At 33.7% G+C, this 15,850-nt stretch overlaps 1 protein-coding gene across 3 annotated transcripts in view; it reads right to left on the reverse strand.

Moving 5' to 3' along the window:
• Positions 1–3,454: 3,454 nt before the first annotated feature.
• The window catches only part of LOC134529565 (uncharacterized), a 108,477-nt gene continuing 96,081 nt past the window's right edge, over positions 3,455–15,850 (reverse strand). The window contains exon 11 of one of the 3 annotated variants that reach the window (XM_063363788.1): positions 3,455–6,146. In XM_063363788.1, the coding sequence (XP_063219858.1) occupies positions 6,079–6,146 (68 nt within the window). In that variant the 3' untranslated portion in view covers positions 3,455–6,078. The remainder of the gene's footprint in view (positions 6,147–15,850) is intronic. The other 2 variants (XM_063363786.1, XM_063363787.1) reach the window with 2 other exon arrangements.

Raw genomic sequence — 15,850 nt, forward strand, 5'->3', positions numbered from 1 at the left:
TCGTTTCACCATCGAGTTTTTTTGGAATCACAAAAGATGACAGGTTAGAAGAATGTGGTTTTTGTGCACTCAGTTGGTTCTTGAAAAAACTCAATAATGGATCCCATTCTTCAACAAGTCTCTTCAAACATTTGCCAAGAGACAACCATCTGGTACTTACATGTTTTAATATTTTCTTTGTTTCTTCACCATGGAGTGCTTAAAATTTTTTTAAGCTGTCTTTTTGTTTGGAACTTTTTTGTAGATAATAGTATATCTATCAACAGTTCATCGATTTTAACCGGTAGACAAGCAGTGCCTTTTTCTCCAGCCAAATTAATTAAATGACACAAACAGCCCATGACAATGAGCCCCTTCTGTTTCTCTACCAAAACTTGAACTGCGCCATTTTTATTACCTAGCATAACTGCCGCGTTGTCTGAAGAAAATCCCCCCATATAACTTATAGAGGTACATTCAAACTTTCTAGTTTACTGACAACTAGATTTCCAATATTTCTGCCAGTTGCATCGCCCTGTAATTCTGGTAAAGATAACCAGTTGTATCAACATTTTGTACATCTTTGTCAAAATACGTCACTGCAATAGGATATATTTTTGAGTCTGTATCGTTAGTTTCGTCTGTTGCCACGGAATATGGTACTCTCTGTAACTGTTGTATAATGTCTTCTCTTGTTTCTCTAGCCATTTCTCCCACAACCGCTGTTGTCTTGGTTCTTCCACAAGCATATTTTTTTACTATTTCTGAATCGGGAAACATTTTGCGAAACAGCGGTCCCGCATGATCAGATACGCTAAGCGGGATATTGTGCTCAAGCAAGAACGATGTAAACAAACACACTGCTTTAATAACGTTATCGGCTCCGTGCCCGGCACTGACAAAAAAACTGTTTATTTTACGGCTAGAATCAATACTTTTTACATAGCTTGTATGTTTGATAGACTTCACGTGATTTGAAATGTCATTTTTACCACCATGCGAAACATCCAAGTCGCACCTGCAAATGCTACAGAAGGCAAACTTGTTGCCCTTTTCAGACTTAAGAACAAATGGAAATTCCTTTGGTATAATCTTCACGAAAAGATTGCCAATACTGTTTTTTTCCTGCGCAACTCATTTCAGTAATGTTTTTATATCATTACACCATTAAAAACAAAACTGAAACACAAAAATACACACGCAAAACATAAGATCGCAGCTTCACACTTTACAAACAATGATAACCACGTGCAACATCTAAAACCTAATCGCCATTTTTACGAACTACTTCGTCATCGCAAGGCCACGATGGAAAACTACAGGAAGCGGAGACACTTGACCGAAGAAACCCGACTACTCACTCTTGTATCTTCGGAATTCTTGCCGTTAGACAAGTGACATGCTACATGGCCAATGACTGCCGATTGCCGAAGCATGGTGAGTGGCGACATCAAGTTATGCAATGCAAAAAAACTTATGTTTATATTATTTAAGTAGTAGGTATATTGTAAATTTGGCAAAATAATTGCATGCTTTTATGGAACTGTAAATTAATTTAAACATCGCTGTTTTATAAATGGTTATTATTTTAAGTCGGGTGAAACAAAAAAATCGTAAGAAATTACATGCTCCCGTACAACCGTAAGAGACACTGCGTATTCGTACATTTTACGGAAAAATCTTAAAAATTGGCAAGTATGAGATATACTCAAAATGAAGCAGACCCCTTTGATTTGTATTGGGATGTATATCTAGAGAAGTTCCAACATTGTGTAGATATTGTTTACTATTAAATGGTTGCTACAGAAATAGAATCTTAGAATTCCCTGACTTTTCCCTGTTTTCCAGAAGTTTAAGAGAAAAATTCCCTGACTTTCTTTTGAAGTATATACCATAAATATTAACGTGCATGATTAAATGTAATATAAAAATTTCAACATGAGGTAAAATAAGGTTTTTTTGTGTTAATTTGACGGCAGAATTGCGAATGTGTTTTTTTTCTTCGACATGGCTGGTGAGAGCTCTTCGACACATATTGCTGAGTTGAATACTTTTGTAGCACAAAGTGCAGTACGCAGAATTTATGTTTGATATGCTCAAACTGTGGCTCCTTGAGCCAATTCTCTTTAAAAGTAGTTTTCTTCGACATCTCTAAGCTAAAAAAAAGTACATATTAATATTTTCAGGTTAGGTTAAAACATTATTGTTTATGAATTCTTAAAAAATATAACTACACAGATACAAAAACTACTATTACAAATTCACACCTAGCAATATAATGGGCCTACTTAGAGAATTACAATAGCAGCATTACAACATGCAATACTCTTGTCACGCAACAGAACACACGGATTATAACAGTTGAAAAAAAAAATTAAAAAAAATAGGTAGAAAAAATGCATAAAACATAACCGCACACAAAAGCCACGTGTTTTCGTATCAGCTTGGTAGTTTTCAAAATGAGAATTGATATTGCCTCTTTATCAAGTGCACTTTATTTTCTTATGATCGCATCAAAAACTAACTTCACCTGAAACAACGCCTTTAAATTCACGTAATAAGCTTTGTACTCACCTTATTCCACGTGAAAATAGCCTTCAAAAGATAAACAACGCCATGCCCGTTCTTCAGTTCACTGCACGTACCGGAACATAATACAAAGTCTCAAGGGCAAATTAAAAAGGAGCAAAACACGAACAAATGAAGGCCTGGGTTCGCTAGTGAACAAACGAGTGCCTGGATTGGCCAGAAGTTATGGTGGGTGGTTGTAACAGCCTATTGCAACGGACAATCGTAGACCATGGAAAAAAAACGCAGTTGCCGTGTGCCTTAAGCAGCAGCCTTTTATCGGAGTCGTTCGGTAGCGGTACGAGCGCATCAAAACAAAGCTTTGTTTGAATTATATGCAACTTTAAAATTTCCAGAATTCGTAGCATTTTCCCTGACATTTCCCGGAATTCCCTGACCATTTTAATTTCCCTGACATTTCCCGGTTTTCTAGTCCTGTAGCAACCATATATTACTTTATATATTTTCTTACCAAATTTAAAATAAATGCCTTCTCATAAGGGAGTAAATGATACAATTTTAGGTTCTGTATCCAGTCACAAAAGTTACATCTACCTTCAACGAACACACATGGTATTTTCGGCAGGATACCGAACAAACGATAATCAGAGAGAGGATTCTTTCTCACATGCATTCCGAGCATTTTATCTGAGAAAATGGTGTGCAGTATTGCCAGATATCTGCGGGAACAGGATGGGAACAGCTACCAGCCGACAATAACTGGAGAAGCTGCCAGGTGAATGAGTATATTGCGCTTTTGAAAGACGAATCTGAATTCGGTCTTGTGTGTTTGTTAAAGAACTAGAGAGAAAGTCTTGCCTCATCTAGAACAGAGTAAACCTAGCTAGGCAAGCATTTTTGGTGCTTACTTGAAAAACTACAAGCTGTACCTCCAAACTGTATCAACTTAGCTCTTTTCAACCATCACACACACACATGGAAGGTATGGTTGTTTATTGCCCTGCCTAGAAGTTCCGATGGGACTGCTGATACCAGAGGAGAAACAAAAACAAAGATGCCAGAGCCAGCATGCATTGCACTGTTTCAGCATAGTAAAATATATGCTTTGACAGGTAACGTACAGGAAGAATTACACTAAAGAATAGAAAACCAGAAACAATTAAGCCCAATATAAACTAAATTTGCAAATGGTACCGTGATTGTACGGGAGGGTTTGAAGGGAGGTTGTCGACAGGATACTACTTCGTAAACAAGAGGTGGTGGTCTGCCATTTTCTTTGTATACATTGGCCCACCTTTCCATTTTTATACTTATGTTCTCCTGCTTCAGTCAGTCAGTCAGTCAGTGAATGTATGTTTACTTCAATAGATGCAGAAAAAACATTTGTAGAAACATTGTGACCAAAAAGTGCTTCTGTCACTTTTATTCTAGCTTATACGTATCACTTATACAAATTTTAACTGTCTCTAATAACAATGTGAGTATTGCTACATCGTATTCAACTTCTAAAATTAAGTACCCTCCAAATACCCAATATGAACATAAAATTTCACAAAATGTTTGTTTTCACTTTATTCAATAAAAGACTCCATGATGTTTTTATGAAGGATTTATTCTTTACAGTAAATAATAAATGCTTATTGCACACTGAAAACAAATAGTGCACTTTATTCAGAATTTAAAATGCACTGATGCTATGTCAAAATGTAAATTGAAGATCAAAAGGCACCATTTGTTCAATGAAACTAAGAAAGCTATATAACATTATAAATTATTATTTGGCCATTTTGTGGTAAACTATGATCATGACAAATTTACTGAAGTGATACTTACTGTGAAGGACAATTCAAAAAAATTTAAATAAGAAAACTTCAATTTAATAGTCAATTTACATTATACACAATAAATTTACATTAAATACAATTTTTCATGTTTTTACCAATGTGATTTTTCTAGATGAAAGTAACAAACTCAAAATTTAAATACACATTAAGCACTTTCAAGTCCATAATAATTCACTAACAAGGTGTACACAGTTTTATAACATTTGACATGAGAATTTAAGTATGTATGTCCAAAGCCAATAAAACTATGCACATACAGGTAGTAAGTCGAAAGGACTAATCAAGCCTTGGAAGTTCAAGAAGTATTTGTGCAATTTTAACAAATCTCAAATTAATACAAAACAATATGAATACTAAGACCTTAAAAACGCTTTGAAACTTTCTGAGCTTTTGGGTGGTTGTTTTAAAAAGCCACTTTTATTTTAAAATGTTTGAAAATAATGTATTTTCACTGTTTGCTACAGAAAAGAACAATGGTTTTAATCCTATAAAATTTTACTATCAAAATAAACAGTTATAGTGAAACTAACAATTTTAAGATGCAGATTTTCTTAATATAAGACCTCATGCCCACAGCAGCATAGGTAAGTCATCATCACACTTTCAAGCCTTACAATTACTAAATATTCATAACCATTTAACAATGAAAATAAATAACTATTTTCATTGCACACACTTGGCATGGCTGTGCTAAATCTTATGCAAGCTTCAGATACAAAATACTGTTGATATTTTTCAACAAAACGGGAAGTTCGAAATTAATAGTATGAAAACATTTATACATCTCACTTTAAACACAAAATAAATCTTATATACAATGCACAATAGCCTTTAAGAATCGACATATTTTGAACTATAAATTATATATTAATATTTTAACATTAAATTTTTGTATATGAAAAACAAGAACTCAATTTCACAGAAATAACACACACAAATGTGCACACATAAAGTTATAACGTAATGGCTCTTAACACTTGGGGTGGAACAATTAACCTGAAGCACCATCACACACCACTTCACCATAGAGGGAAGAGAGAGTTCAATTACAGCATTTAACAATCCCATAACTCTGACTGAAACATGACAATTTGAATACCAATACAGAATAGGGCAATAATTATTGGTACGTGCCTTTCATAACACAAATTTGGTAATATAGCCCTATGATAACTTCTGTTGTTTCGCATCCATCAAATATACTATGCTTTCTAAAAATAACTTATGCTGTTACAGAAAAAGATATGGATTTCAAAAGCCCTTGAAATGTGTCTAGTTATTGTCACTAATGCTGAAATACTTTTGTTTAGGAATTCAAAAAAAAAAGTATATTCACAACAGAACATTTAAATTGGCAGTTGTAAATGTAACTAAGGAGAAATGTTTATTTAAAAAATATATATATCTAAAGCAAAAAAATTTATATCTGTGTTGAATGTTATAAAGATACATGTTTAATATTGGTTTTAAATAATATTAATATTAGAATTGTCTTTCACAAAGAAAAATAAACACTTTTTGCAAGTGACAAATGTCTGGCAACAGTCCTAGCAGATGTTTCTTATTAGTCTTAATCTGGTATGCTCTTCCACATAAATGCAACTAAGATTTTTCACTTTCAATATTGAATATCACAAAGTTTAACAAACAAAGTAACGACTTTTATAAATAGGTTAATATTTACATTATGTTACACAATTCTCGTAGAGAAGAAGATTCACGACCATCATTGTCCAGTGTAGTATTGCACTTTACCGTCAGCTGAATTCACTTCTTTCATAACATCATTCCACGCTGTAAAAATAAAATTGCAACTGTCAGAACAGAAATGTCAAAAACAACACCACATGGCAACAGCAGCTACATTTAAATTGAATACCAGACACATATGAATACTGCCATGCCTCACTGACAACAAGCCCTCAATAGGCACATACAGGGAGGACAGTCCCCCCCCCCCCCCCCCACCGACCCTCACTCGACCTGCTTGCGGCAGGAAGCATAGGAAGATATATTCAAGATGTGTCCAGTTTGCTATGTTTGGTAATCAGTTTGGTTGTGCCAAACATTGATGCTACACGTGCACAATGTTAAAAAATACTTCCACTGTTCATTATTAAAATTAACTATGCTTGCCCGTTAACTGTGAACTATTTTTTAAGACAAATAATTAGGGATGGCCATGCAGACAGATTCTACCTGGAATCGCATCATATTTAGAATGGTAGGTCTCGTGAAAACTGTTGACAATTGGGATGTAAAATAGGTTTATATAAGTTGATTCTTGCCACAAATTGCGTATTTTCTGGCTAGTAAGGTGACAATGTTTATGCAACTCGCCAAGCACTAATATACTAAAAATTCGGAAATGATTTTAAGGTTGATCACAACCGCAATCACCTATAGTTACCGTACTAACTGAAGTTAGATTTCTGTACAACATTAACATAACTTTTTCTCTCCTTACACAGCAACAGAAACTGGCTTCTCAGCCCTCATTTGGAAGGAATTTATTTTTAACAGATAGACTCCTGATTGTTCACAGTATGCTGATACAGTGATATGCTTATTTTAAATGTTAACCACATAGTCAGCACAGAGAGAATTCCAAAGAAGAAATTATTTGTAAAAAATAAAAAAAATATCACAGTAAAACAGTGGGCTGATGGGACAATTGTAAAAACTAAAAATACAAAAAAAAAAAAAAAAAAGGCCAAGACAGCTATGCACAGGCTCACCTATTTGGTTTAAACTGTGTGAGTTGAAGCAGGTCTTTCAACATCCTGAAATATCTTGCATGAGTGGGGCACAAGGAAGTGAGACAAAGATCTTTAAGGAAATTTAAAGGAGAGTTTGAGGGATATTTTTTCATGAATTATAAAGTCAGTGGCATGGCGTAGTGGTAAAGTGGCAATCCACCGGCTTGGGTTCAATACCCACTGGCACATTTTTTTTTTATTTCTCGCAATATTAAACTATTATTTACAGACTTTAAATATATTTTAACAATTAAATGTATGTATTAAAAATGAATATATTCAAATTAGAAAAGTTTACTGTAATTTAGTTAATATATTTATATAGGAATTGTTTTAAATTTTGTCCTGCAATAATAACATGTAGCAAAAATTTGTTAACTTTTGTCTTCATTATCTCCCCATTTGATCCTTTTTCTTACTCTTTCGTGTGTTCAGAACCCAAGGATCTGTCAGCTGTTTCAAATCCCCTATAGTCAGCTATTACTATATATTTTTTTCGTACAGTTCGTAACAGCCTTTACAGTTGTGAACAATCTCTCACCACATGTCTGCAATGATTTTTGATAAAAATGTATTATTTCATTGGAAAAAATTTAATGCATCTTATGATAATAAGTAAAAAGCAGCATAGAATTTTCATAAATATTTCTTTTATTCAAAACCTTACACCCAATTATGTAATTTAACTGTTTCAATATATTTAAATTATGTAGTTAATAGTTAAATATTGCAAGAAAACAAAAAAATTAAAAAAAAAAAAAAAAAACTGCACCAGTGGGTATTGAAAAAAATATCCCCCAAACTCTACTTTAAAATATTTAAAGGGCTTTTACTTGGTTCCTAGGGCCCACTCAGGCGAGATACTTTTAGAACATTGAAAGAGACACCTATCTGCTTCTACTCGCACAGCTTAAGACAAATCGGTGAGCCCTGACTTGAACCCTGCCCTTGTTTTTAAGATATAAAATAATGAATTGTGAAAAAAAAAAAATTGTTCTATGCAAGGAGCATATCAAGTGCCTTACAAGTAAATGTTTTATTTCAGACCATATTTCTACCGAGTGATATAAAGATGGTAACCATTTTTAACACTACCTAAATAGAATTAATTACCCATTCATGTACAAAACCAATAAGTTTATTAGTAATTTTTTTTCCCAAAGTGCACTTGGGCAGTATTGGTATTAGAATAAATAAAAACACCCGTTAGATTTGTCATATATGACAAATAATTGCCACCAAAAGTTAATAACCAAGCAAAATTTGCACACAATAATAAATAATCTCATGTAGCACAAAGGTGACACATGCCTCATGATCACTGATGCTATGAATGTTCTAATGACTTCCGTTTGGAACTGTCTATGCTTAGAAATTTATTTCCTTATTGTATCTCTTGTTGACATTTATCCTGATTCTCTATGACAAATGACAGTGATAAGTATTATATTGATAAACCATACCTGCCAACCTAGAGTTCGAAAACCGTAAGATTTGTAAATCCTATAACTTCAGCAACTCTTTTTAGTACAGTAATGTGTGTTACATATAAATGAATTGCTATGCACAGTTAACATAGTCACAAACTAGGCTAATAGATGCATTGCTGCACAATTAATGGCAGGGCGATGGAAGAAACCCGGGAGCTGAACAGATTAACACATTCAATTCCCAAATGTGCTACATGCTGAAACGAAATTGTTTCACAAATCAAGCACCCAAATAAATCTAAAGAAAATCACAAAATTTAAATTTTATGTTGTGCTGCATTCATTAGACATATGTAATTATTGAAAAAAAATATAGAAGGAACAGCAGTCGTATTGCGTAGTTTAACCAACATACAGATAATTATTCGTTATCATTAATTTTGTTTTGAATATAACTTTGTTCCTTGTATGCCATCAGATCAGCATTTTGTTGGGAATGGTACCCATTTTTGTCTTGCTCTCTGTGTACTGGCATTCGTATTGTATTCCACCTTACCTCAGATTTCACACACACCTGCAAAAAAAATCTTGTTTCTAATTAGATTAGAACACCTTCCCATTGCCAATGTTTGTGAATGCACACATCATTCTGTCCAGAATGAGCTATTCAAAATCATGATATGCTGCACAAAACACATAGCTTACAATTTTATGCTAAGCAATTACATGAGAAAATGCATCTGTATACGACTTGCTGAATGTTGGCTTGCAGTGCTTCATTTTATTGTTAGTTTGTTCACATTACACACTGTGAAACACCAAAAAAAAAAAAAAAAAATCTTAAGATATGTTTTATATCTATACTAATAATTAAACTGTTCAAGGCAAAATGTACATTGACTGAATTATGAAAAAACTATAGCTGTAATAAAGTTTATAAATTTTTTGTCTAATTGTTTGTTTGGTCGAACATAAATCAAAATATACTCGGCCAATTTTAATTATCTTTTTTTTAAATAGAAAGGTCTTTGGATTACTTAAAAACTAGGATATATATACGTATATATAATAATAAAAATCCACCCCTAAGGGAATGACAAATGGGTAAAATTAGATTTTAAGATAATTAATTGTATCTCAAACTAATAAAGCATAAGAAAAGATTTTGGTTACCAATAATAAACATGGGAAAACTACCAACCACAATTTTTATATTTTAAAGTTTATTAATTATATCTCTGAATTTAATTAAATGTACTAAATGGTTTTGGGTATCAATAATTAACACACAAAAATTACCAACAAAATTTTTATATTTTGCGAAATTCAACCCCTAAGGGCTGAAAAAGGAGTAAGTATGTTTTAAAGATTAATAATTATATTTCCATATTTAATTAAGTGTAATAAATTGGACGGTCTTCAGGTAAAAGGTAACAAGTCACATTTTGGTGATTTTTAGTCAACAAGTCACTTAAACTCTTAAGTATACTTGGGTCATTCCACGCAAAAGGGGAAATTTCATATCCCAGCCTCATTTCTTAAATAAAATATTGTCCAATAAACGTGACAATTTTTTTAATAATGTACTATAAATTGTTTTAAAAGACAGTAAACTTGAAATGTCAGATAATTTAAAAAAAATGTATTTAAAAAAAATTGTTTAGCCTGGAAATATCATTCCCTCACTGTTCCCCAACCACAGTTAACATGTTGTGACACAATTTCTTTTTGAAAGTTATGAGCAATGAGATTTCATAATTATTAGGGTTAATCCAAACAATTAAAAGTTTTAGAAAATGTGTACATTTCATTTTTCCTACCTATCGTCTTAAAAATAAAAAAAGTTAAATTATGTCCCCATGTTCGGGTATCATTCCCTCACATCTCGATGTTAACTAATTTTCTGGTCAGTAGATGCCTATGAAGGCCATTGCTAGTGAGTCAGTAGATAGCTATCTTAGTTGTTGATGTGAAGCTGTGATAGTTTCAGGCTCAATGGTGATTATTAATTTTTTATAAATTCAATAAGTTTTGAAATTTCATGAGTATTTTTTCTACACATCATTCCCTCACAAATCATTAATCAGCTGTAAGTAAAGTAAAAAATTTAGTTTTAATAGTTTTACGTAACAATAAATGGGTATTTCCCCAAACTGTAAGGAAAAGTTTAACAAGTTCAACCTGCTGTGTTTGAGGAACAGTTAACTACAATTTCATCATTCCCTCACCATCATTCCCTCACTATGAGGGAATGATGAGTGTTGTGAGGGAATGATGTCCAATGTACACAAGAAACCATCGGACTTGGTAAGAGAGCTTTGTTGTTACAAAGACAATTTAGCTTGTCTTCAGAGAAAATGCAATGCTTGCAAGAGCAAGACTATTTACTATGAAATCATAGATCCTGAGCAAGAAGTCAAAGTAAAAAAGTGGATGGTAAAAGTGCAATGGATAGAGGTTAAAGGCCAAAAAAAGAAGGTAAGTAAACCATTAAAAGAAGAGTTTATTATTGATGTAAGATCATTGGTAACTGAGCTGGAAACTATCTTTCCTAGATACCTTCTCCATATAGGAAATATTGCACACCAGTACAAGACTCTAAATGCAGCAAAAAATCGGTTGGATGAAAGTTCTGCATTTATTCATATAGACTTTAGTGAGAACTATAATTGCAAATTCAGTGAAGAAATACAGGCTGTTCATTTTGGTGGAGGAAGGGAACAAATTACCCTTCACACTGGTGTATTTTATCTTAAACAAGAAAATTGAAGGCAAACTTTCGTCCTGTGTCAAGGCACATCCATTTTATTCATTGAGCAAGTCATTAAGACATGATGCATTTTCGGTTTGGGCTCATCTTAAGCCTGTTTTCGAGTGGGCATTCCAACAAAATATCAACTTGACAAACATACACATACAGAGTGATGTGAGTTGTTACACAGTATAGGAATAAAACAATGTTCTGCATATAAAAAAAAACTAAGTCATATATATTTCCCAACATTTCAATTTTTACTTGGAACTACACCGAGTCAGGGCACGGTAAAGGTGCTCCTGATGGTATTGGGGGAACGTTGAAATGAACTGCTGACCGCATAGTTGCGCAAGGCAAATATGTTGAAAATTTTGAGTGCCTTACAAATGTACTGAAACAGCATTATCCAGGTGTGAAGATTTTTGAAATTCAACACAAAGACATTAGTGCAATGGAAGATCTAGCCAAACATGCAGGAAATGTTAAGTGTTTCGCCAGCACATTGAAAGTGCATCAGGTTATGTTCAATTCGGCTTTTCCAGTTCTACATTTCAGAAGTTCAAGTTGTTTTGAATGCAAAAGTGAATGCTCTCACTTCCACTTGGGCAAAGGTTTTCAACTTGAAACATCTGCAGCTACCAGTAATGTAATGCAAGACAAACCAGAAAGCAAAACATCTGGTCCTTCTTCCAGAAACCCCAATAAAGGTACTATACTTTTTCTACCTACAGAGACTGACAAATCTGTTTTGTTAGGCTCAAAGAAAAACCTCCGATATGAAGATGTCTATTCATCATCGGATGAAGATGATAATCTAGGGACCAAAAACTCTCTTCCACTCGGAAGTTTTGTCCTAGTTCGTTTTAGCAGTGACAAGAAGAAAAAGAACACAACAAAAAATTTGCCAGTTCCTGGGAATTATCCAAAGGTGTGTACAAAACAATGAAATCGAAGTCATGTTTTTGAAAAATTCTTGTGGGGACAATACATTATTTTATGTAGATGAAAAAATGATGTATGTTTTGTATCTGTTAAACAAATTGTTGCCACTGTCACAACTCCTATTGTTATTAACAAAGGGTGTAGGATTTTTTATAAATTTAAAGACCCAATTCGAGTCTTCTAATGACATGCCAAGGCTTTATTTTCCCTTCAGATATTGTAATTTGTGGTAAGATAAATATAGTGTACATAGTTTGTAAAACTAGATTCAAATTGTAATTTAAACTTGGCATAGCAAACTCACGAGACTGATTACATGCTGTTTTAGCAACTGATTATGCTTAAATTAGTATTTTAATATTGAAAGTTGTACATTATTCAATTGAAAATTATGTAACTTTGGTTAAGAAACAAACATGTTGCCAAGGAAACCAGAATATCAGAACCGAATCATTCCCTCATTCTACATTTATCATTCCCTCACACGTCATTCCCTCACCCATCATTCCCTCACATCAGAGAGAAATATTTTATTTTATAAATGTGTTGAAATTCAATATTGTTCACTGCCCATATAAGTAGTCAGTTACTGAGGTCTTCTGGTTCACTTTGACTAAATAAAAACCATTTTCAAAAAATTTTTTTTTACAACTGTCTCACAATATATATTTGCCCTATTACATGGAATGACCCACTTAGAATATGTAATGCATTTTTAATCATTGGCAACTATGTTGGTAAATATGTTGGTAAATAAAAGAATAATGCAAGAAAAATTTAAGTATTTAAATTCAATTTTTATCTAAAAGTATTTTGTTTCTCCTGCAAAAATATTTTAGGTACCAATATTAAATATACAAAAACTACCAAACAAAATGTTTATATTCTGTGAAATTCAACCACTAAGAAGTTATTTGATTAATAATTATATCTCTGAATTTAATTACAGTAAAACCCCTTATTTGCACTTTTCAAGGAACCCCAAGGAAAAAGTGTAAATTGCGGGAAAGTGTAAATTGTGGGAAAGCACTTTTATTGGCAGTTAATGCTAAATTTTAGCTTAAAAAAATGTATCAGCATTTACTGGTGCTACAAGACAAACAATAGTTGTTTACAACACATTTAGGGCACTGCAAAAATATAATTTTCTTAAATATAAAAAACAATGCAACATAAAGCCTACATTAAATTTTCTCTAGTACAGTTTTATAGGTACATACTAGTATAAATTCAACACTTTTTAAAGAAATCTGAAATTTTTGTTTGACTTTTCTTTTGTTCAGTTTGTATGGTCTGAATTTCTTTTTCCAAGGAATGAAGTGCATCAACTGCATTTTCAATGTTTGGTGCACTGAGAATATAATTCCTTAGAGTCTGTAGGGCTTGAAGTGCATCGATCGTCGTCGGTATGGGAGTTTCCACTTCCGAATCATCATCTTCACTACTTTCTTGTTTTTCTGCCAGATGACTATCAACAATGTCCTCCACAGTCTGGACTTCACAAGTTACAACATTATCATCCAGTTGTACATAGTCAGTGAAGTCTCCATTTTGTGAAAGTTGCAGATATTCTTCTTTCACTTTATCTGCTCCAGGCAAGTTTTCACTGGATCCAGCACTCTGTCCACTGTCAACAAAGAAACCAGCTTTCTGGAAACAGTTGGTTATAGTTTCTGGTGTAACTTCCTTCCATGCTCTTGCTGCGAAATGTAGTGCAGTTAGTAGATTTATTTTCATTTGTGTTGGGTCCTTGCCATTGTCCAGCATGGCAACTGCTCTGGATACAATGCATTTGCGGTAATAGCACTTGAAAGAGTTGATGATGCCCAGATCTAGGGGCTGGAGTGTGCTTGTGCAATTCACAGGGAAATACACAATCTTCACATTCCTCAGCTCTATGTTTATTTTGTGGGCAGGGCACTGATCAATGAATAGCAAGACATTTCGGTTACGCAGCGCCATTTTTCTGTCAAAAGCTTGGATCTGTTGCTGAAAAAGAGACCCTGTCATCCAGGATTTATTGTTTGCTTCATACAAAGTTGGCAAAGTTTTAATGTTTTTAAAACAACGTGGTTTTTTTGATTTGCCGATTACAAACAACGGAAATTTTTCAGAACCATCAGCATTTGTAAGTAAGAGAATGGTAATGCGATTTTTGCTCAGCTTGCCACCATGGCATTTTTCCCCTTTAAAGCATAATGTTTTATTAGGCAATACACAGTAAAACAAACCTGTCTCATCAGCATTGAAAACATCTTTAGCTGAGTACCCCTCCAACTGTTCCTTGAGCGACGTGTTTTTCCAAACATCAGCAGTTTCCTCGTCCACACTCTTGCTTTCACCACACACAACCTTATAAACAACATTATGGCGCTGGCGAAATCTGTCTATCCATCCATTAGAAGCTGAAAAATCATCAATTCCAAGCCTCAAAGCAATGACTTTTGCTTTCTCGCGTAGTACGTTGCCATTGATTGGAAGATTTGAAGAGCGAGCACAAATGAACCACTCATACAACAAACTTTCAAGTTCTTTAAATGTAGAGTCTTTCACGTACTTGCGCTTCTTCGCACTAGGCCCGCATTGGGCAGCATTTGCTTCAATAGAACACCTATTTTTAATTATTGTGTTTAAAGTACTAACAGGAATATTCAGTTCCTTGGCCAAAACCACTCGGGTACCCACATGCTTGTCAAACTTCTCAATAATTTTAATTTTATCTTCAATAGATAAAGTATTTCGTGGAACTTTATACCTATCCATCTTCAATCAAAATCTTGCCATAAATAATATTGTGAACGATAAAAAAACACGTGCTAACCAAAACGGACGTTGACTAATGTAAACAATGAAAGCCATCATAGATATCTACTGTACATAATGCAGCACTACTAAATATACGTACTGTGTATGAGCGCTTTCCGGTAGTATCGATAGCTCAGCGCTTCGGACTATGCTCTGCTACGAGAGTGCTCTATGACACCATAAATAAAACCGTTTGTGGTTCTGCTACGAAAGTTCTCTATGGCAGCAAAGATTAAAACGTTAGTAGAGGAGAGGCACCATAGAACTTGTCGATACATCAAAACGAAAGGTTACAGACAATAGGCGAACTACTTCAAACTTTTCACATCTATGACTAACGTGACGAGTATTTACATTTTTACCGTGTTTTGAAACGTACATTCCGGGTTTTTTGGTTACGTAGCGGTGTAATTTCAGGGAAAATGCAACACGAAAGTTAATGTACAATAAAACGGACCTACATAAAATGACGTTATTTGCGGGAAAACGTAAATAACGAGAACGTAAATACGAGGTTTTACTGTAAGTGTAATAAATTATTCTAGTTACCAATAATAAACATACGAAAAATACCAACCACAATTTTACCATTTTGCGAAATTCAAAACCTATGATATTGACTGCAATGTCGACCAAAACGTCGGTGAATTATTCGCCACGGACACGGCTACAACCCAGAAGCCAAGCTACTTCAAAACCTAAGTTTGGTAAAAGGGGTAGGCGGGTTTTTAAAACAAAACTCTTAACACTTCCAATTAAATTAGAAATAGAAGTAAGAAACTAAAAAAACTTGCATCTAGAGTTACC

The sequence above is a fragment of the Bacillus rossius genome, chromosome 2 (genome assembly GCF_032445375.1).
Source record: "Bacillus rossius redtenbacheri isolate Brsri chromosome 2, Brsri_v3, whole genome shotgun sequence".
Lineage (NCBI taxonomy): Eukaryota > Metazoa > Arthropoda > Insecta > Phasmatodea > Bacillidae > Bacillus > Bacillus rossius.